We start from the raw sequence: 22,455 nt of genomic DNA on the forward strand, positions 1-22,455 counted from the left end.
GCTCTCCATCTCACTTTTCAGGCGCTTTCTGACTGAACTTCTTCAAAGACACATTTGTTTGTTCTTCTGAAAGTCCTTGGTCTGTCTATTCAATATTCTTTGTCAAAACCATAATACAAAGGCATCGGTTCTTCACTCTTTCTTATTTATTCTTTGTCCAGCTTTCATATGCTTGTGAGGAATTTGAAACTTTACCATGGTTTGATTCAGGCACACCTTCGTCCTCAAAGTGGCATCATTGCTTTTAACACTTTAAAGGGAAGTTTTGCCCAAATGCTGTATGGCCTTTGTTTTCTTCCATGAGCATTGACCAGTCCAAGTAAAAGGAAATCCTTGACGTCAGCAATTTCTGTTTGTCATGATGTTGCTTATTGGTCCAGCTGTGAGGAATTTTGCTTTCTTAATGTTGAGTTATAATCCACACTTTGATTGTTTTGGCGTTTATTATTTACTTTGATTCATTCTTACACATTTTCTCCCCCCTCTGCCTAGCCAACCCCACAATGCACCCCTTGTTCCAGACTGTTCTCATACCTACAATGCCTAATCATATATTCCATTCAGACAGTTCTTCCCCTCATCTGCTCTAATGCAGTGTTCATTATCTGTCTACATTTTCTCATTCTCTCTCCAATGTCCCCCATATCAGTCCTATGTTATAACAGCAGTGTTATGCAATATTTGTCCTTTTGTGACTGAGGCATTTCATTCAACATAATGTCTTCCAGGCTCTCTCATGTTGTGTAATGTTTTACAAGTTCATTTTTTCCCAACACTTCATAATATTCCTCTGAGTGAATATATCACAGATTTTTTATTCATTTGTTGATGGACAATTGAGTTGCTTCCATCTCTTTGCTATTGTGAACATCACAGCAATAAACATGGGTGTGCATACATCTTTTAGATGATGGTTCTGATTTCTTTAGGGTATATTCTCAGTAGTGGAATTACTGGGTCAAAGGTATTTCGTTTTTAAAAAAAAATTTTTTTCTTATTCATTTCAATGAAAATTTACAGAGACTTTGGATTTCCATTCATTTTTTGTTGTACTTTTCTCCCCTCCCAGTCCTCCCCCTCAGTACACTACCCTCTTGGAAAAGTAAAAGAAAAATTCTTTCATTGTTTTACAAACCCTCCCTCAGGTCCACTCCACTGTGCATCCTTCGCTCTGGACTCCCGTCATGACAAAAATACCTAATCGCATATCTCAAAGGGTATTTCTATTTTCAACTTTTTGAGAAAGTGCCAGACCACCTTCCAGAGTGGCTGTACCATTTTACATTCCCACCAGCAGTGAGGAAGAATTCCTGTCTCTTCACAGACTTGCCAGCCTTTGTTGTTCACTGTCCTGTTGAACTTTGCTGTTGTAGCTGGGCTGAGATGGTATCTCACAGTTGTTTTGATAGCCCACACTTTAGTCGTAGTCTTTGATCATCTGCAGTAAGTGCTTCAAGTCTTCTTCCCTTTCAGCAAGCAAGGTAGAGTCATTTACACGTCACAGTTTGTTGAAGGGTCTTCCTAAAATCCTGATGCTTCTTCTTAATGTAGTCCACCTTCTTGTGTTATTTAATCAGGATACAGATCAAGTATAGAGAGAGACCACAGCCCTGACACACGTTCTTCCTGATTTCAAATCGTGTGGTGTCACCTTGTTCTGTTTGTATGACTTCCTCTAGGGCTGTGTCCAGGTTCCACAAGGCTACAGGTAAGTGGTTGGGAGATCCTTTTCATCACAATGCCTTCCGTCATTTATCATGTTCCACACAGTGAAATGCCTTTGTGCAGTCAGTAGCACGCAGGCCTTCTGGATATTCTCTGCTTTAAGCCAAGAACCTTCTGGCAACACCAGTGACCGCCCTCACTCCAGAGCCTCTTCTAAAGCCAACTTGAAGTTCTGACAGTTCCCTGGCTGTTTATTGCTGCAGCTGGTTTTGGATTATCTTTAGCAAAGTTTTCCTTGTAATTTTACATGTCATGTTAGTGATACTGTTCTATAACTTCCCCATTCTGTTGAATCCCCTTTCTTGAATTAGGCACAGATATGGTTCTCTTTCAGTTGGCTTGGGAGCTGTCTTCCAGATTTCCTGGTTTAGTGGAATGACTGATCCCAGTGCTCAGTCTGTTTGTTGAACCATCTCAGCTGGTTTTCTGTCAGTTCCTGGAGCCTGGATTTGACCAGCAACTTCAGCACAGTATGGATGTCTTTGTTCTATACCGTCAGTTCTTCTTTTTCTTTCTTTTTGAGAAATCTCATCTGTCCTCATCTGGTATCCACTTCCAGAATGACTTGCCTCCAGAAACTCTAAGAACAGTGCTCAGGCCTTTTGTTCATAGGGTCTCTATGAGTCATCTACTACTCGACAGCAATTAACAATTTCAGTGACAACATAGAGAGAGCTATGTTGGCCTAGTGGACAGAATGTTATGCTACCAAGCCCAAGGTGGGTGATTTTAATCTGTGGCCCTCAGGCCTGGTTCAAATTGTTTTTCTGTCAAACATTCTTCTAGGTGGTATAGCACTGGTCTGTGCGTTGCTGTACAGAGGTAACTCATGGTTGCTGTGATGCTAAACACTGTGACACTGATGTGCCAAATGTGATAATGGTTACCCATGGTGGACAGTGTTTAGTGGCCCTCCATGGTTGAAACAAGCCTGGAAGCAGGAGTGTCATCCTCTTCCAAAATGGCTTGCCTCCAGACACTCTATGAACAGCGCTCAGGCCTTTTGTTCATAGGGTCGCTATAAGTCATCTACAACTTGACGGTGCCTAACAACAACAACAACATCTGCCCTTGACTCAGTTACCCCAGTGGAAACATCTTGCATGACCGACCACAGGGTCCTCTCACAGCCACCACGCTAGCAGTGACCCATTGACCTTATAATTTGGACTTTTATCAGTTTTCTAGTGTCCTCACTGTGATAGTAGCTGTATGAATCTGCACGTGTGATAAAATGTCACAGAACAAAACACACACACACACACACACACACGGATACCACTGTAGATTTCTAAAGCTTTCCCATCCCCTCAGAAGGAAGCTCAGTGTCCCCCAGCAATAACTCCTCATTCTCCCCCCCCCCCCATGAATCCCTCATCTATTTTTGTGTCTATGGCTTTGTCTCTTCTAGATGCTTAACATGATAATCTACACAAGTGGGTCCCGTGTTCTATTTCTATTTGGGTCTGATTTCTTTCACATAACATCATATTTTTCAAGTTTTATTCCTATGTCAGGAGTTGTTTCTTTTTCTATCTTTCTAGTTATGTTGTGTGGCTTGGGTGAAAGTTTATGGAACGAGTTCCGTTTCCTTTCCACACCTTACACACCTTGTTTCTTAGCCTTAATTGTCATTCCTTCAAGGTAACAGCACTTCCCATTTCCTCCTGGGGTTCCCTGTGTCTGTCTGTCCTTCCTTCCGTCATTCCCTGTGTGTGTCTGTCTGTCCCTTCCTCCTCTTTCCTGCTTTCTGAGCTTTGTTTTGGGGGAATGCTGCCGTTTTGGTCTGATATGATCAATCCTCTGCTCACACCCCTCATCATTGGTGCTCTGTTTGTGGGCCTGTCTGTGGGTTAGATGCACTTCGATTCTTGGAAGTACATTTCTTGTCAAATTTGAAGGGTGAAGTCTTGGCGGGTCTATCAGTCTCCTTCTGATCAATAAGCCTGGTCTTTTTTATATTCTCTTATTTTAGTCTACATTTTCTCCCCCTCAGTCCAGGTCATCTGTGGTTTCGATCAGAATGGTCTGTAGTGCTCGCCGGGCACCATCTAGATCTTCTGGTCTCTGAGCAGCTGAGGCTGTGACTTAGCTGGTCTGTAATTCTTTGGATCAATTTCTTCCTTGCATCTCGAATTCTCTTCATCCATCTTTCCTCTTAACAGAGAGCATCTGAAATGATGAGAAACAGCTTTTCACGTGCTTCCTGGCCGTTTCTGTCCCGTCTTTGGAGAAATGCCTTCTCAAATTCTTTGTTCATGTTTAAACTGAGTTGTTTTTCTTTTTTGTTGTTCCTTTCAGCTACCAGCACCTTCCTCCAATATCAGCTTTATTCTAAGCAACTTTCTGAGCAAACCAATAAAACCAATTCAGTTGAGTTCCTCTGAGCAAGATGTTATGCTAGGTCCGTAAGGGTGGAGGTGGGAGCTTCTTCAATGAGTCAGACACCAAAAAGGTCCTTGGAGTTGATCGCAGGAGTAAGATGAAGGCCCCCATTAGGATGCAGATGGGCTAGACGGTTCCTTAAAGAATTCTGCTAGGAAGCATTTGGTGGGAGCGTGCCTGGGCCCTGTGCCTGGTACCCTGTGCCAGTGCTTGGTGCCCTGTGCCCGGTGCCTAGTGCCCTGTGCACAGTTCCATGTCCACAGTGCCCTGTGCCTGGTACCTGGTGTCTGGTGCCCTGTCCACAGTGCCCTGTCCACAGTGCCCTGTGCTCTGTCCTCTCCAGCACCACCAACAGGAAGATGTGGGGCGAGCAGCTCCAGAAGGCCATCTCACGCTCCCAGCGGTACATCCTCTTGACCTCGGCGCAGCTGGTGGGCGTCTGTCTGTACATCTTCGTGCGGCCCTACCACGTCCCCTTCATCAGGTAAGACAGACACACACACACACACACACACACACACACACACACACACACACACACTGGACAGCTGTCTGGGAAGCGGGGCATTGTAAGCTCTGTGTTTGCTCGGTGAACTCCTCCACCTTCCTTCCACTCCCATAGCTTGAACAAGGCTCTGCCTTTATTCTAGAAAAATGGAACCAAATCCCTGGTGAAAACAAGGCAGAATAGAACATTGTCTCACCACGAAAGGCACTGTGGGAAATGTCTGAAGGAGGAAGCCGAGCTCTTCCAGAAAGAGCGGGTCGAGACAGCCATCCTCCGCGCTCAGCCGGTACAAGGCGAGGGACCCTTGTCAAACACGTTCAGGCAGGAAATGCTCTGACCAGGCCTTGAGTAACTCAGCAGGAAATGCCAGTTCTTTTGTTGCCTTTGAGAAGGAATTCCCAAAGGATTTGTGAGCAGAAAGCTGTGCAGTTGTCTCCCCGCATCATATCTGCCCCAGGTGGTCTCCCCTGGATGGTGGCTGCCCCAGGTGGTCTCCCCTGGATGGTGGCTGCCCCAGGTGGTCTCCCTAGATGGTGGCTGCCCCAGGTGGTCTCCCTGCATTGTGTCTGCCCCAGGTGGTCTCCCCACATTGTGTCTGCCCCAGGTGGTCTCCCCCGGATGGTGGCTGCCCCAGGTGGTCTCCCCCCCCATCGTGTCTGCCCCAGGTGGTCTCCCCTGGATGGTGGCTGCCCCAGGTGGTCTCCCCCCCATCGTGTCTGCCCCAGATGGTCTCTCCTGGATCGTGGCTGCCCCAGGTGGTCTCCCCCCCCATCGTGTCTGCCCCGGATGGTCCCCCGTGGATGGTGGCTGCCCCAGGTGGTCTCCCCTGGATCATGGCTGTCCCAGGTGGTCTCCCCTCCCCATCGTGTCTGCCCCAGGTGGTCTCCCCACATCGTGGCTGCCCCAGGTGGTCTTCCCTGTATCATGGCTGCCCCACGTGGCAGCTCCGTGGATGTTGGGAAAGGCACTTCTGGGACTGTGCTTCCTGCCAGGGCACATGGGACTGTGTGCGTACCCATGTGTGTGCATGTCTCTGTGTCAATGTGTGCATTTAAGATTTGGAGCCACTGTTCACTCCCATTTCTAACAGCCTCCTCCTGCCACCTGTCCTATCATGCCGTTCATACATCTCCCCATTTTCTAATGGTTTCACCCTCTAACCCCATCTAACCTTCACTGGCTTGCATGCTGCTGTACGCTATGTCACCAGCATGCCACATACCAGCAGGGTCACCCCGGAGGGACAGGTTTCAGTGGAGCTGCCAGACGCGGAGGAAAGGCCTGCCAATCTTCTGGAAATTAGCCAGTGAAAGCCCCACAGATGACACGAGAACAGCGCCTGATTGTAGAGCTGGGTGATGAGCTCACTGGGCAGGGAGGCATGGAAGCAGAGTGCTTGTGCAGGGAATGGGCACACAGTGGTCAGGGAGACAGGAGAGGCCTGGCCGACGCCTCTTTCTGCTGGAAATGATGGAGTCAAGGTCAGAGCCGACTGGACAACAGGTCACAGACAGTTCTGATACCTGACATCAGGTGTGAGCTGGCCTCTTCATCCCAGATTACATAGGGTTAGGCCTGGGTGAGCCCCTCCATCCCTCTGGAAGGCCGCAAGTGGACCCTTGGTCTAGTTAGGGAAACAGCCCCTGCATTCTTAATGCTGACTGTGTTGTTGTCAAGTCAACTATAACTCACAGTAACCCGATGAACAATGGCTCTGAACTGTGCTCTATCCTGAGCTAATGTTACCATCTCCAACACATCCACCCCCATTATCCCGGTCACTTGAGTCAATCCATCTCATCCAGGGTCTTCCTCTCCTGCACTGATGCCTCACCCTTCTAAGCATGATGTCCTTCTCCAAGGACTGGTCCCTCCTGGTCATATGTCCAAAGTATGTGAGACAGGACTTCAAAATTCTTGCCCTCAAGGAGCAACCTTGTTTCACTCTGTCTAGGAGAGACCTGTTTGTTCTCTTGGAAGCCCATGGTATGTTCCTTCTCTAGCACCACAGCTCAAAGGCATCAGATCTTCTTCTGTCATCCTTAGTCATTGTCCAACAATTGTAACAAGCGATTGAGAAGATGATAACCTAGATCAGATGCACCTTAGTCTCTAGACTGATATCATTGCTCCTTAGCATTCTGGAGAGGTCGCTGACAGCAGATTTTTCCCAGTGCAACTTGCCTTGATTTCCGGACTGTTGGTGCCAAGGGTGGTGTTTGTGGATCCTTAACAATTTCAATTTTTTTTTCTCCATCTCTTCCAAAATACCTTCAAGCTGCAGTTCTTTGCATGTAGAATAGCTGTCTGAAGGACGTGGGTAAAGGTCCATACAGGTTAGGGTCCAGGTAAGGTTAGGGCTAGAGGTGAGCCTGAGCGAAGCAGCAATGGTGAGGAGTTCTGGATTTCCCAGTTACCCTCCAGTCTCCAGCACCTGTGTCCTCGCACCCCCTTCTTTGTCTTTGGCTCAGTCCGGTTTTGCTGGCACACCTTCCCTCCTGCCACCTTCTGAGTTGCTGTTTGGGAGCAGACGCTCTGATGGGCCTTAGTGTGTGGCCTCACCACTGGCGTTAGGTCCCTTGCTTTAAGTTCCTGGGTCCATACATGAACCACATACCTATGTGCCTTAGAAGTTGGAATCTTTTTTTTTTTTTAAATTATTTGTGTGTGTAAGTACCGTCAAATCGGATCTGACAGGTACAGGAGGAGATTGTCCCTCCTTCTTCAGCAGAGCATCTGGTGGTTTCGAACCATGTACCTCTGGGATTTCAGTGCAGCTTCTTGCCACTAGGTCACCAGAGCTCCCCAGAAGTTGAAATCTTAAGTGAACTTTTTGTTCAGTGCCCTTGCGTGGACTACGACCCATGTTGTTATTATGTGCCATAGAGACGCCTGTGACCCTTAGTGACCCTATGAAGCCTGCCCTGTCCTGAGCCGGCCTCACTGACTCTGACACACCTACTACCCCTGTTGCCCCAATTATGATGTCAATCTATCTCATTCAGGGTCTCTCCTGGCTGTCCCTGCACCCTTCCAAGCATGATGTTCTTCTCCAAGGACGGATCCCTCCTGGCCATTTGCCCAAAGTATGTGAGACAGAGATTCAAAATACTGGCCTCCAAGGAGAAACTTGGTTTCACCCTCTCTAGGACAGATCTATTTGCTCTCCTGAGGGCCATGGTATGTTCAAGGCTCCTCTCCAGCGCCACAACTCAAAAAGGCATCGATTCTTCTTCTGTCGTCCTTAGTCACTGTTGAGCTCCCTGGTACACAGCATATTAGCAAAGACCATGGCCTGGATCAGGTGCACCTTAGTGTTTAGATTGACATCATTGTTCCTCAGCACTCTGGAGAGGTCCCCTGACAACAGACTTTACTAATACAATTTGTATTCTGTTTTCCTGACTGCTGGTTCCAAGAGCGTTGATTGTGGAGCCGGGCAAACTGAAATTGTTAACAACTTCAATCTCTTCTCCATCCATCATGAAGCTGCCAAGTGGCCCAGTGGTGAGGATAGGTCTTCTTGATGTTGAGCTTCAATCCATATTGAAGACTATAGTCCTTGACCTTGTGCAGCAAGTGCTTCAGGTCCTCCTCAGTTTCAGCAGGCCAGGTTGTATCACGTAGGTTATTGACAAGCCTTCCTCCAATCCTGATGCCACACTCCTCTCAGAAAGCCCAGCCTCCTGAATGAACTGTTCTGCTTATAAATTGAAAAGATAAGGAGACAGGACACATCATTGACACATTCCTTTACTAATTTTGAACCATGCAGAGTTTCCTTGTTCTGTTCTGACAACTGCCTCCTGGTGGAAGTATAAATTTTGCATCAGCACAATCAGGAGTTATGGGATTCCCCATTTTCTTCAAGGCTAACCACAATTCGTTATGATCTACACAGTCAAAGTCTTTGCATGGTCAATGAAACACAGACATTCCTCTGGTACTCTGCTTTCAGCCAAGATCTATCTGACATTGGTGATAAAGTCTCTAATGCCATTCTAATGTCTTCTACATCCAGCTTGTATTTCTGGTACTTTCCTGTTAATGTATTGTTCCAGTTGTTTCTGGATACTCTTCAGGGTTTTGCTTGTGTGTGATATGAGTGATCTTCTTAGATCATTTCCACTCTCTATTGGATCATCTGTTGGGGGGTTAGGAATAAACAGGGACCTCTTCCAGTCAGCTGGCCAGGTAGCTGTCCTCTAGCTTTATTAGCACAGCCTGGTGTGCACGTCCAGGGCAGCACCTGTTTGTTGAAATATGTCCGTTGGAATGCCATCAATTCCGGGGGCCTTCAGAGGAGCTTGAACTTCCTCCTTCATCACCACTGCCTCTTGATCATAGGTTGTCTCATGAAATTCTTCTGTGTCAGGCAATCCTGTTTGGTACAGTGACTCTGTGAGCCTGTAAACAATGGATCCGAGCCCTGCCCTATCCTGTGCCGTCCTCATCATCTCTGCCACAGGGGAGCCCACCGATTCAGTCACTGTGTCAGGCTATCCCGTCAAGGGGCTTCCCCTCCTTCACTGACTTCCAGTCTTTGCAGGAATGATGTCCTTCTCCATGGACTGATCCCTCCTAACAGCATACCCACAGTATACAAGATGAAATTTCACTGTCCTTGTCTCCAGGGAGCACCTGGGCAGTACCTTTTCCAGGATGTATTTGTTTGTCCTTTCAGTCATCCATGGGATATTCAGTACTCCTCCCCAGCACCATAACTCAGAGGCACCGATTCTTCTCCAATCTTTATTCACTCTCCAACTTTCAGCTGCATAGCAAGTAATTGGAAAGATCATGGTTTGAATCAGGTGCACCTTAGTCCTCAGACTGACATCATTGTTCTTCGGCACTCTGGAGAGGAGCAGAACATCAAATTCCTGTGGAAACCAGCCTTATTGGATCCATTGAGTCTGAGGGAACTAATCTTTGGGTCTTAAACAAATAATGCCCTAAGGACTAAAATCCAAACCAAATCCCACGACCTCAACTTGATTCCAGCTCATGGAATCCTCCTTCCGGTTCCCAGGCTGTGCGTCTTTATGAGAGATTGTTCCATCTTTCTCCCCAAAAAGTAGCTCATGGATTCGAATTGCTAACCTTTTGCACATAGCACGTCGTGCCACCAGAGCTCCATTTTTCCTGTGAAATCACCTATAAACAACAGGCTGAGCTCAAGTAAAAAAGAACGTTTTGCTCTTTTAAGGAATTATCTGCATACAATCATATTGATAATAACAACTTCAAAACATATTTCAGAATTTCCAGGAACATATAATAGCAGGAAACCGTATGGATTCGAGACCATGGGAATGGTGGAGACACAGTGTGAGGGGCAGAGGCCACGACTTTGATCTGTATATACAGACATTGTCGGGCATACAGAAATCGTGTGTTACGTTGTATATATGTTCACACACACACACACACACACACACAGTTGACTAATGCTCGAGCACGAGTCTGGGTTACACGGATGTCCATATGAAACTACACGTGCAGCCAGAGTGCCCCCTACAAGCCAGGGTGGTGGGGCTACTTCTTACATACATAGTGGGCGCATGTTGTCAGGAGGGGCTGGTCCCTGGAAAAGGGCGTTCTGCTTAGAGAGGATGAGGAAGACCCTAAATTGGACAGAGTGGCACAGGGACTGTAACCATAGCTTATCAGTGACGATGAGAATGGTGCAGGACAGGGCAGAGGGTCCCTGGAGCAGAGTTGACTGGACAACGTCTGACAACAGAGACAGCAGCCATCTTGGAGCAAATAGCGCATGGTTTCTCCGCCCGGTGATGATGTTGGCTGGCTGGATGGCACCTCCTGTGTGTGGCATGGAGGCCACATAGGGCTGGGGCCACTGGGCTCAGGCGACCACACTTCTGATGCTGTGGTAACAGCATGGACACCAAAGGCCAGACTTCTCAGCCTTTTTGGTGACTTCTTGGGGTGCTCTCTGAGTACATGAGAGTTGGGGTGTCTAGGAAGTGCTCTGTGCCTTCCACAGGGGACTATGTCCTGTAAAAGGAGGAAGCTTCCTACACTGGGGGGAGGGTCCTAGTTGGAGTGTCCATCACTCACCTGGATGTAGCTCATCTGACCAGCATGACGCCCAGCTCTGAGGCTGGGGCTGGTCTCTAAGGCAGATGGGCTTTTGTGTTCCCTTGGTAGTGGTGGTGGTGGCAGCGGTGGTGGCGACGATGGTGGTGGTGGTGGTGGAGATGGTAGTAGGTGCCACTGAGTCCAGTATGACCCCTAGAAGCCCCATAGACAGCAGATCTGAACCCTGTCCTAGTCTGTACCACTGCATCATTTCTGATGCACTTGAGCCCATTGCTGCAGTCACTGTGTCAATCCATCTTGTCAGGGGTCTTCCTCTCCTTCACTATCCCCTCACCTTTCTAAGCACGATGTCCTTCTCCAAGGAATAGCCTCTAGCAGGAACCTGCCCCAAATAGTCACTCTGAGGAGATGAAACTTTGTCGTCTTTACCTCCAAGGAGCATTCTGGTGGCACTTTTCCCCAGACCCATCTGCTTGTCCTCTTGGCAGTCATGGGGACGTTCAGTCCTCTTCTCCAACACCACCAAGTGCCCTCGTAGCTGCTAAGAAACCTTCTGACCGTGCACCTTATTCCATTGCAGGGATGTGGCCATCGGCACGGTGAAGACGGGCATGGGAGGAAAGACAGGCAACAAGGGCGCCGTGGGCATCCGCCTGCAGTTCCACAGCACCAGCTTCTGCTTCATCTGCAGCCACCTGACGGCTGGCCAGTCCCAGGTGAAGGAGCGGAATGAGGACTACAAGGAGATCACCCAGAAGCTGAGCTTCCCCACGGTGAGGGGCCGCAGCTCGGGGAGAGCAACAGCTCAGGGAGCAGGGAGGCTCAGGGAGAGGGGCAGCTCAGGGAGCAGAGTGGCTCTGGGAGAGGGGCAGCTCAGGGAGCAGAGTGGCTCTGGGAGAGGGGAGGCTCAGGGAGCAAGGATGCTTGGGGAGTGGGGCAGCTCTGGGAGGGGGCAGCTCGGGGAGCAGAGAGGTTCAGGGAGAGGGGCGGCTCAGGGAGCAGAGCAGCTCGGGGAGTGGGGCAGCTCTGGGAGTGGGGCTGGGACTTCATTTCCATTCAGTCCCAGCTGTGATGCTCAGAGATGCTTGTGTGTGCCACGCTTGGATAGCCAGAGAGGAAAATGGGGATCAAAACTCAACATCATAAGAATAGTCAGCCCTTTTACACACAAAAGATTCCTGAATGGAATGGAAAAGGAGAGGAGGGGATTAAAAATTAATAAGTAAGTGGCTGAGGTGAAGGAAAGAAGCAATATATAGTGAAAGATTGATCAGACATTGTAATTAATTAACAATATTATCACTACTGTTATAAAACAAAATAGATTTGAGTGACTGAAAAATAAGTAGGATTTATGAATTTCCATTCAAATAAAGTTTTAAAAAAATCAATAAAGTAATTTGAAAGCGAAGAATATCAGACACATGGGTCCAGTAGAGATTGGCAGAATCCTGGAGGGTGTGGAGTCTGGAACTGAACTCACCCAGGGTTCAGTTTCCAGTCTGACAATAGATAGGCTTAGAGGTGCAGTGACGCCAGAGAGGTGCTCACTCCTTTGGACAATTAACCAGATGAGGTAGAAAAGGTAACATTTGCCAGTGGATAAAGCCCTGAAGGTTAAGAGAAAAGCCAGGAGGAGGGTGAATGAAAACAAGAACCATAGGGGAGAAGTGGGAAGAATGCTGTTAACAATCTGGGGGTTGTAAACATAAAAAAACAAAGGAAAAAGCCAGTCTGCTCTGTAAACTTTCACTCAAACCACAATAAAAGTTTTAAAATAATAATAGCGCATATGTATATCCTTGGAAAAACAAAAGAGGAACATTGCTTGACATTGAGGGAAGGAAAAGGGGCAGTGTCCGTCCATGGAAATGACTGGGAGGAAATGACCAGGAGATGCCTGGTCCATCCAGCCTCTTCTTATCTTTGTGCATTTCCTCGAGGTCTTCATGTAACCCAAACTTTCTTAACTGCGTCCTCCAAATTTGCATATTCCTTTTTTGAGTAAAAGTTTGCAAATCATTCAGTCACTCCTATACATTTATATCACTGATACCAATAACTGATGCCTTTACTTAGAGTCTTATCAAGCCCTTATTGTGCTTTGCCTTTTCCTTCCTCCATCTTTCTGTCGACTGGGTTTTATTGCTGGTGTGTGTCAGAGATGATAGGATGGTGCAGGACAGGACAGGGTTCCGGTCTATTAGTCACAGGGTCACTATGGTCATACTGGACGGTACCTAACAACAGCCCTCCCTTCCCATCTCTAGTAAGCAGGCGTTTTCTGATTTTATGTTGTATGTGCCATTGAGTCACTTGTGACTCATCGTGACCCTACGTGCAACATCTCTGAACCCTGCTCTATCCTGAGCTGATCTCACTGTCTCTGACACACCTACTCCCATAACCCCAGTCATTGAATCAATCCACCTCATCGAGGGTCTTCCCCTCCTGTGCTGTCCCTCCACCCTCCCAAGCATAACGTCCCTCTCCAAGGACTGGTCCCTCTTTGCAACACGTTAAAAGTATGTCAGACGGAGCTTCAGAATCCTTGCCTCCAAGGAGCAACCTGGTCTCACCCTCTCTAGGACGAACCTGTTGTTCTCCTAGCAGTCTATGGTATACTCAATACTCTTCTCCAGCACCAAGATATCAATTCTCCCTCTGCCATCCCTAGTCATTGCCCAGCTTTCTGATGCATAGCACGTAATTGCAAAGACCATTAGCGTTCCACTGAATAGAACAGGGGAAGAAAGTAGTGCGTCAGTGCTTTGTCCACATTGTAAAGAACATCAAGCCAAAAATAGTAGAGACTCCACTTTCCTGCCATTCACAATCTTCAGGATTATGTTCTGGTGAGAACCCCGTTCCAGACATTGGGGGTTCATAACGGTGGAGCCCTGGGTCCTGTCATCTTGACCTGAGGTTCCAATAACAGGCATAACGCTGCCCTCTCGTGGTGGAACCGAGGCCTTCACCTGCACGCTGAGGCCGAAGCAAGTGTGGATTCTAACCTGGCTAGACCTCCTGTGTGTCACGGCAGAACAGGGATCCCTGGGGCTTTCAGGGGCTGATGTTTCTGGAATTAGATCTCCAGGCCTTTCTTCCAAGTTTCCTCTGAGTGGACTTGATCCTCCAACCTGTCTGTGTCAGCACATTAACTGTTTGCTCCCCCTAGAGACTTGCTTCCCACTGCAGCCAGTGGATCTCATGGTTACATTTTGATGGTAATGTTCATCCTGTGTATTGACAGTGTGTCCGCACACTCTCAACCTGGTGCACACCCAGCGCCGTGGTCTCCTGGCCGAGAGGATACGCTTCCCCTTTTGTAGAGCGTCTCTTCGGTGTCTTCCTCATGAGACAGAGCCTCACACTGGGCCTCCGTCCCCTTGACGGCAAGGTGCTTCAGTTCTCCTTAATAAGCGGTTCTCAGACTCCTTAGCTCACATTAGTAAGTGCTGGGGTCCTTGTTTTAAAAAGAGAAAGAAACAAGTAATTCAGAAAAACTTTCCATTTCTGGTTATCCAGTGATTTAGCTTTGGTGGCTCCTGATAAGAATTGTGCTGCCAAACCAAAGATACGCAGTTCAAATCCACTAGCTGTTCCATGGGAGAAAGTTGGCAATCTCTCTCGTGTGATTTACTGCCTCTGAAAACCCACTGGAGGGTGAGCTAGGAGCCGTTTCCAACTTGCTGGTACTCAACAACAGTTCTCCCAAAGATGTAGAACTGCAAGGAGTCCTGGTGGTGCAGTGGTGAAGTACTCTGCGAGTAACAGCAAGGTTAGTGGTTCAAACCTCGAGGAGGTGAGGACTGAGGGCCTTGCAAGGCCTGCGGAGCGGTTCTGCTTTGTCTAAGGTCCCTGAGACACAATTGCCTTGACAACTGCGGGGCCTGGTCTTAGTGTTGGTGGGAGATCATACATGGTGTTTTTTAGACATTCATGTGAGCATAGTAAATAAAAGACTTGAAATAATTTAGCTAGGGGACAAAAAAGCCCATCATTTCAGTAACAAATCCTGTCTTGAAATAGAAACTTGGAACACATTCAGTATCATGAAAGGAATTGTACTCTGATTCAGAGATGATGAGGGTGGCACAGGATTGGACACGGTCAGATCTGTTGTTCATAGTCACTATCAGTCATGCTCAAGTCAGTGCCATCTAACGACAATAGCTTATGCTTTTCAACAACAGAATTCCTTCTGGTGGCCTAGTGGCAAGGAGCTGCAACTACAATCCCAGAGGCGAACGGTTCGAATCCACCAGTTGCTCTGCCGGGGAAGGAGGGAAAATCTCCTCCTGTACCAGTCAGATCTGATTTGACGGTACACGCACACAAAAATAACAATAAAAAAAAAATTTAAAAAAAAAAACAACAACAGAATTCCTGAGGGCCCTGGGTAGATAACCGTGCTGGCCAGTATAGTAGGCCCTAGCCACAGGTGACTTGGTGGTTAAAACATTTGTCTGCCAACCTCAAAGTCAGCAGTTCAGACTCACCAGCTGCTTGGCTGGAAAAAGGGTGAGACAGTCTGCCCAATAAAGATTTACCCCATGGGAACCTGGGAACCCTACAGGACTGTTCTGTCCTGGCCTGTGGGGTCGCTGGGAGTCAGAACCAGCTCAGGGGCGGTGGGTTTAAGTCGGGAGTTGTTTTTGCGAGGTCAGCTCTGAGTCCTTGCAGACCTATGCATAATAAGATGAAACTGTCCGATCTGGTGTCGTCCTCACAAAGGATCATACGTGCTTAAGTCCACTGTTCGGGTCTCCCTCTCCTCCTAACAAAGTATGTGGGGACAAGATCCACCGCCCTCGCTTCCAAGACCACCCTGGTTTCACTCCTTCCGGGACAGATTCATTGATTCTTTGGGCAGTCTGTGGGATATCCAGGATTAATCACCAGTACCACAACCCAATACCATTAGTTCTTCGGTGTTCCTTAGTCATTGTCCAGATTTCACATGTGTATGAAACAATTGACGATGCCGTGGCTTGGGTCAGACTCACCTAAGTCTTCAAACTGACATCCTTGCTCTTTCCACTTTAGTGAGGTCCATGGCAGCCCATTCACCCAGGGAAATACATCTTTTGATTTTTCAACAGCTGTTTCAATGGATGTTAACTACAGAACCATGTAAAATGGAATCCTTGACACTTTTATCTTTTCTCCATTTACCATGACGTTTCCTATCCCTCCACTGGGGAAGATTTTTGTCTTCCCTGTGCTGTGACGTTATCTATGCTGACGGCTGTATTCTTTGATCTTTTTTTTAGAGAGCGCTTCTAGTCCTTTTAATTTCTAGCAAGCAAGGTTAGTCCTCTTCATATTGCAGGTTGTTGATGAGTCTACCTGTCTAGTGAAGTGAATGGAAATGAAATTAGAACCGTGTTTCCTCCACTGCCCTGGCCGCACTGGTGGGTGCCGAAGTTCTGGGCAGCTGTGGTAACCACGCTGGACAGGAAAGCTGGAGGACACTCTACATGCCAACAGTCCCACCACCTCCCTGCTCTGGACACTCCTTGTACCGGGTGTGACCATTCTAATCCTCTGCCCACATTGTTACTGTGGGTGAGAGATGGCCATGCCACAACCTAAGTAGGTGAGGTTGGCAGTAGCCAGCAGGTATGAGCTCACAGCTTATGTCCATCACACACGAGCCGTGTGGCTGCCACAAGTTAGTTCCTAAGGTGTTTTCTTTTTCAAAATCTGAAAAAGAGATAAGTTACCTGCTCATGGATGAGATTCTCCTGAACTGACCTCGGCTCTTGTCGATGTTGAGACACACACAGACGCTGTCAGCATGGGGTTCCAGGGGAAGGGAGAGGTCAGGGCACTGGATATAGGCTCTGAGGGCTGAGCTGCCTGACCCGGGTCCCAGTGTCCTGGGCTCCTAGTGACAGAGCCAGATAGGGAGGAGACAGGAAGATCAAGGCACAAAGCCATTTCCCTCAAGTCAATTCCAACTCTTAGCAGCCCCACAGGACACAGGAGGCCTGCCCCAGAGCTGTGAATCTGAGCGGCTGGCAGGTTCAAACCACTGACCTTTTGATTATCAGCCAAACTCGTTAACCACGTTAATACCAGGCCTTGGAAGGAGGAGGAGGAGGTGAGAGTGAGACGGAAGTTCTAGGGGTGAGATGTGCAGACTCATAAATAAAAGTGTTAGTTCCCTACACACCTTATACTATTTTCCCTAAACCTCATTGTCACAACTGTGAACGTTTGGGTGATTCCAGCACGTAGGTGGTTCTGGAAGCCAGCATCTGGCACAGTCATTTGACTGGTGTCCACAGAGTAAACATTTGTCACACCACTCGACAGAGCTGTTACTTTGAACTGGGAAGCCAGCCACACGTCCGACCCCAGACGTGGGTATGAGACTCTTGGGAGTGAAAGGCTCTGGTAGAAGCGCCTTTCTGTCTGCTATGGTGTCAGTGGTGTCTTCAGGAGGCTGTGGCCCCGCCCACCATCCGCATGGTGACCAGTCACCTTCCTTCTGCCACCTTCCCAGCAGTGACGGCTCTAACCACCTCCTTTTTTCTGTAACACAGGGGAGAGGCGTGTTTTCTCACGACTATGTGTTCTGGTGCGGCGATTTCAACTACCGCATTGATCTCACCTACGAAGAAGTCTTCTATTTTGTGAAGCGCCAAGACTGGAAGAAGCTTCTGGAGTTTGATCAGCTGCAGCTGCAGAAGTCTAATGGCAAAGTAAGTCATGCTTTTGAGATGTCTTTGAGCAGGTGCTTCATGGTGGAACAATAGTTCTGAGTGGACACTGTCGTCGTTATGTGCCTATCAAGGTGACTAGGACTTACGGGGACCCGGGAAACAGTGGTTCTGAGCTCTGCCCTGTCCTGTGCCGTCCTCCTCATCTCTGGCCCACTAACGCCCACTGTTACGGTCACCATGACCGTCCATCTCCTGGAGGGTCATCTGCTGGCCCTCGACCTTTCCATGCATAATGTCCTGGTCCAAGGACTAGCCCCTGCTAACAACAGGCTCAAAGTTACGTACCGTTGAGTCAGAACTGACTCCTAGCTCTGAGTCCAACCCTCCAGCGGCTTTTCAGAGGCTGTGACTCCACAGGAGGAGATTGCTCATTTTTGTCTCGCAGAACAGCTGGCAGATTCCACCTGCCCTCCCCCCCCTTTTGTGTCAGCAGCGCAGCTTCTGACCACCAGGCTGCCAGAGCTCACAACAAGCGTCTGCTGCTGTGTTCCGCAAAGCTTCACAAGTGGATTTCACCACATTCCTGATCTTGTAAAATATGGAGGGAGCGTTTGAACCTAAAGATACAGGATTGTTGTTGTTATTGCTCTTGGTATGTGCCGTCGAGTTGCCTGTGACTCACAGCGACCCTACATACAACATTTCTGAAGCCTGCCCTGTCCTGTGCCAGTCTCACTGACTCTGACACACCTACCCCCATCACCCCAGGCACTGTGTCAGTCCATCTGAGGTCTTCCTCTCCCGTGCTGTCCCTCCACCCTTCTGAGCATGATGTCCTTCTCTAAGGACTGGTCTCTACTGGCCATGTGCCCGAAGTATGTGAGATAGAGCTTCAAAATCCTAGCCTCCAAGGAGACACTTGGTTTCACCCTCTCCAAGACAGATATAATTGTTTTCTTGGTGATCCATGGTATGTTCAAGATTCTTCTCCAGCACCACAACTCGAAGGCATCGATTCTTCTGCCATCCTTAGTCATTGTCTGACTCTGATGCATAGCGAGTAATTGTGAAGACCACGGCCTGGATCAGGCACACTTTAGTCTCTAGACTGACATCGTTGCTTTTCAGTACTCTGGAGAGGTCCCTGACAGCAGATTTTCCCAGTGTAATTCGTCTTTTGATTTCCTGACTGCTGGTGCCAGGAGTGTTGATTGTGGAGCTGAGCAAGCTGTAACTGTTAACAACCTCAATCTCTTCCCCATCTGTCGTGGTGCTGCCAATGTGATCAGTGGTGAAAATCTTTGTCTTGATGTTGAGCTTCAGTCTATATTGACGACTACAGTCCTTGACCTTCTGCAGGAAGTGTTTCAGGTCCTCCTCAGTTTCAGCAAGCAAGGTTGTGTTAATACACTTAACACAGGTTGTTGATGAGTCTTCCTCCAATCCTGATGCCACATTCTCTGTTTCTCTTTAAATGGATTTGGCTGCCTGTGTGATTGTTCTATGAAAGGACACCTGAGAATCCCAGATAGTGGCTGCAAGTTCAAGCCACCAGCTCTTCAGTTAGCTTCTGAATGCCTTCACCGCAGCACCACCAGGGCTCTGCATGGATGAGACTCCAGGTGGCTGCTTCCTCTCAAATGTCGGAAATCTTGAGAGACAAGGAGACTGTGCTCCAAAGACTTCATGATACCTCTTATTCCTTGTTGGTAGAAAACCACAATAATATCTAATGTATCTTACACAACAGTTTGCACATTTCATTCCCAAGACCATTCCACAAATTAGTATCATACCCACTTAATAAACAGGAAGACTGAGGCTCAGCTAATAGCTTGTCCAGGGTCACATGACCGGTCAGCAAAGCCTCAGCATGTGGTTTCCTCTGCGTGGCCCCCATGTTGTTCTTGGTGGCATCTTATGTCATGCTGTAAATAAGACAGGCTTCACTCTGGGTCTGCCCTCGGTTATTTAAGGTCACGGTGGCCAGCGTCCAGATGACCCGAATCTTACCTTCTCCAGTGAGTACATTTGGCTTGGCCAGCACCTTCCAGCTTCCTGGCTGCTGGGCTGGTATGAGGGAGCCAGCTGGTGTCAGGTCCAGCTCACAGGGACCCCGGCAGTTAGGAAGGACTTGTGCCCCCAAAGCTTGTCAGTGGCTGACTTTGTGCAAGTAGATTGTCAGGACTTTCCTCTGTGGAGCCTCTCGGTGGACGTGAACTGCTGACCTCTCAGTTAGCAGCAGAGTGTGTTAGCCACGTCCTCTACTCAGAACTCCAGGATAAGGGAGGCAGCGTGAGACAAGGAGGCTGGATGAGAGGCTGAAAGAAGGAGGTTAAGGTCTCTACCACTGTGGGGTGTGACGTGCTTCAAGTTTCTCTGCTCCTTCTAGCTCTAACCCTGTCAGTACTGTGGATCGACCCTCCACGTACTGTGGATCGACCCTCCACGTACTGTGGATCGACCCTCCACGTACTGTGGATCAACCCTCCACATACTGTGGATCGACCCTGCCAGTCAACCATCCTGGTATCATGGATTGACCCACCCAGTACTGTGAATCCACTTCCCAGTATCTCAAGTCGACTCTCTCAGTATCATGGACCGACCCTCCCAGCATCGTAGATCACTCGGGAGTGGTGAGTAGGAAAACAACCAGCTGGATCAATAAGCAGCAGTACTATCAGTGGAGAAGAGTGAAGTTGTCAGTGATTTCCATTTCCCTGGATCCACGATAAAGACCCATAGACGCAGTGATCATTCCATCAAATGAAACATCACATTGAAGACTAAGGTGAGCCTGATCCAATTGTGGATTTTAGTTACTTTAGATGTTTATGTAGTTAGACAATGAGTGAAGAAGAGTGAAGAGTCGTGATGTTGTCAGAGGCTATTGCCTCCCCCCTGGGCTGACAAAAGGACAAGCCACTGACCTGGATGATGTCCCTGGAGGCAGAGATGGTGAGACTTGGCCTCACGTACTTTGGGTATTTGTCAGGAGGGACCAGTCCCTGGCGAAGGACATCATGCTTGAAAACGTGGAGGTCAGTGAAGGAGAGGAAGCCCCTTAGAGATGTGTGGCACTGACGTGACAGAGATCTGTGGGTGCTGTGGGATCGGACAGGGCTCCCTTCTGCTGGACATGAAGTCGTGGTGAGTCAGCGCTGACAAGACAGCACCTAACAAGGACAGCACAGTCCTGAAACAATGTTTCCTTCCTGATAAGTCCCTGATGACCCGAGGATTCATGCGTGAATGTTGGTGGTTGGGCCTTCACCTGGCACCAGGGCAGGAGGCCGAGAGAAGCTGGGCTTGAACGAGTGCTCTGTCTCCTTGTTCTGTGATGTTAACCGAGCTTTGTTTAACCCTGTTAAGTGCAAGGTGCCTTTAAGCCATGGTGGTAGAGAGAGTACTGAATATCCTATGAGCTGCCAGAAGTGCAAAGAGATGTGTCTTGGAGATGATGCAGCCAGAGACTCCTTGGAAGCAAGAATGACAAAGCTTCATGTCACATACTTAGGGCTTGTTAGGAGAGGCTATTCCTTGGAGAGGGACCTGATGGAAAGTGACACAGAGGAAGACCCTCAAGGAGATGGACGACAGTAACTGCAGCAACGGGTGTGAGTGCATCAGAGATGGTGAGGATGGCCCAGGGCAGGACAGGACAGGACAGGACAGGGTTCAGATCTGTTCTTCACAGGGTCGTTATGAGTTGTACTTGACTCAGCAGCACCACAACAAAAACAGGTGCAGGTGACCCTGTGTTAGCCCTGGGACACTGTGAGGGGCACTGAGATGTGGTATGTGTGACCATGCAGTGGACTGACTGATGGTGGGCCCTTTATTGCTGCTTTAAATCACCCTTGGGTCCAGTTCTGAACACATGTACCAACCTGATGTAGGCTGTTACCTTTGAGAACATAACCCTCTGTGCGCGCGCGTGTGCATGTGTGTTTTCATTTAACAGCCAGAGGCTAGGGAACCTGAGATAGCCTTATGACCGATTTATCTCCAAATAGATTTTTAAAGACTTCCACGAAGGAGCTATTAATTTTGGCCCCACCTACAAGTACGATGTCGGCTCCGCTGCTTACGACACAAGCGACAAGTGCCGGACGCCAGCCTGGACGGACAGGGTGCTGTGGTGGCGGAAGAAGCACTCGTTTGATAAAACAGGTGAGGACAGTGCGTGTTCGAGGCCCAGGGAGGGGAGAGAGAGCAGGTGAACCAGCCCCCACCACTCCTCAGCATCCGGTCACATGGCATCCTTGCCTCGCCCTTGGTGGATGGTTCTCCACGGACACGGCATCCCTCACAGGCTGAGTCCCCACACTGTTTCCCAACAGCAGACGCTCACGTCATGTCTGTGGGTCACGTGTTGGTCCTTTTCACAGTGCTTCAGACTCATTCCTCCTGCTGTGACACGTGTAACAGACGTCAAACCAACCCCAGCCTTTCAGTGTGTTTCTGGGACTGTATATGTATGGGCTACATCATGACAGAGGGAAAAAAAGATTGAAGTTGTCTATAATTTCATCTTGCTTGGGTCCACAATCAGTTCCCTTGGTATCAGCCGCCAGGGGATTAGGAGACGTATGGTGTTGAGAAAGTCTGCTGTCAGGATCCTGAAGAGCAATGATGTCACTTTAAAGATTAAGATGCGCCCGATTTAAGCCACAGTCTTTCCAATCACCTGCTGTGCATCTGAGAGCTAGACAGTGAATAAGGATGACAGAAGAACTGATGCTTTTAAAGTGGGGTACTAGAGAAGAGTGCTGAAAATCCCCAGACTGTCAAAAAAACACACAGGTATGTCTTGGACAAAGTGCAGCTGGAGTGTTTGTTGGAGGCAAAGATGGCTAAGTTTCATTTGACACATTTTGGACATGTTGTTAGGTGAAGCGATGCCGTGGAGGAGGGGGACATCGTGCTTGGAAAGGTGGCGAGTCAGCAAAGGAGAGGAAGACCCGTAACAAGATGGATTGATAAAGTGTCTGTGGCAATGGACTCAAATGTGTCAAGGATAATAAGGAAGACACAGGATAGGATGAAGTTCAGATCCATTGTTCATCAGGTTGCTAAGAGTTGTACTCAATTTGG

The 22,455-nt window shown here is 48.4% G+C and overlaps 1 protein-coding gene across 1 annotated transcript in view; it reads left to right on the top strand.

Annotated features, from left to right (window-relative positions):
* The window catches only part of SYNJ2 (synaptojanin 2), a 162,868-nt gene that overhangs the window by 117,000 nt on the left and 23,413 nt on the right, over positions 1-22,455 (top strand). Inside the window, exons 16-19 of the mRNA XM_006882758.1 lie at positions 4,454-4,594; positions 11,262-11,454; positions 17,236-17,394; positions 21,375-21,531. Coding sequence (XP_006882820.1) covers positions 4,454-4,594; positions 11,262-11,454; positions 17,236-17,394; positions 21,375-21,531 — 650 coding nt within the window. The remainder of the gene's footprint in view (positions 1-4,453; positions 4,595-11,261; positions 11,455-17,235; positions 17,395-21,374; positions 21,532-22,455) is intronic.

This window comes from Elephantulus edwardii, unplaced genomic scaffold, assembly GCF_000299155.1.
Source record: "Elephantulus edwardii isolate Elephantulus edwardi_28Jun2011 unplaced genomic scaffold, EleEdw1.0 scaffold00024, whole genome shotgun sequence".
Taxonomy (NCBI): domain Eukaryota; kingdom Metazoa; phylum Chordata; class Mammalia; order Macroscelidea; family Macroscelididae; genus Elephantulus; species Elephantulus edwardii.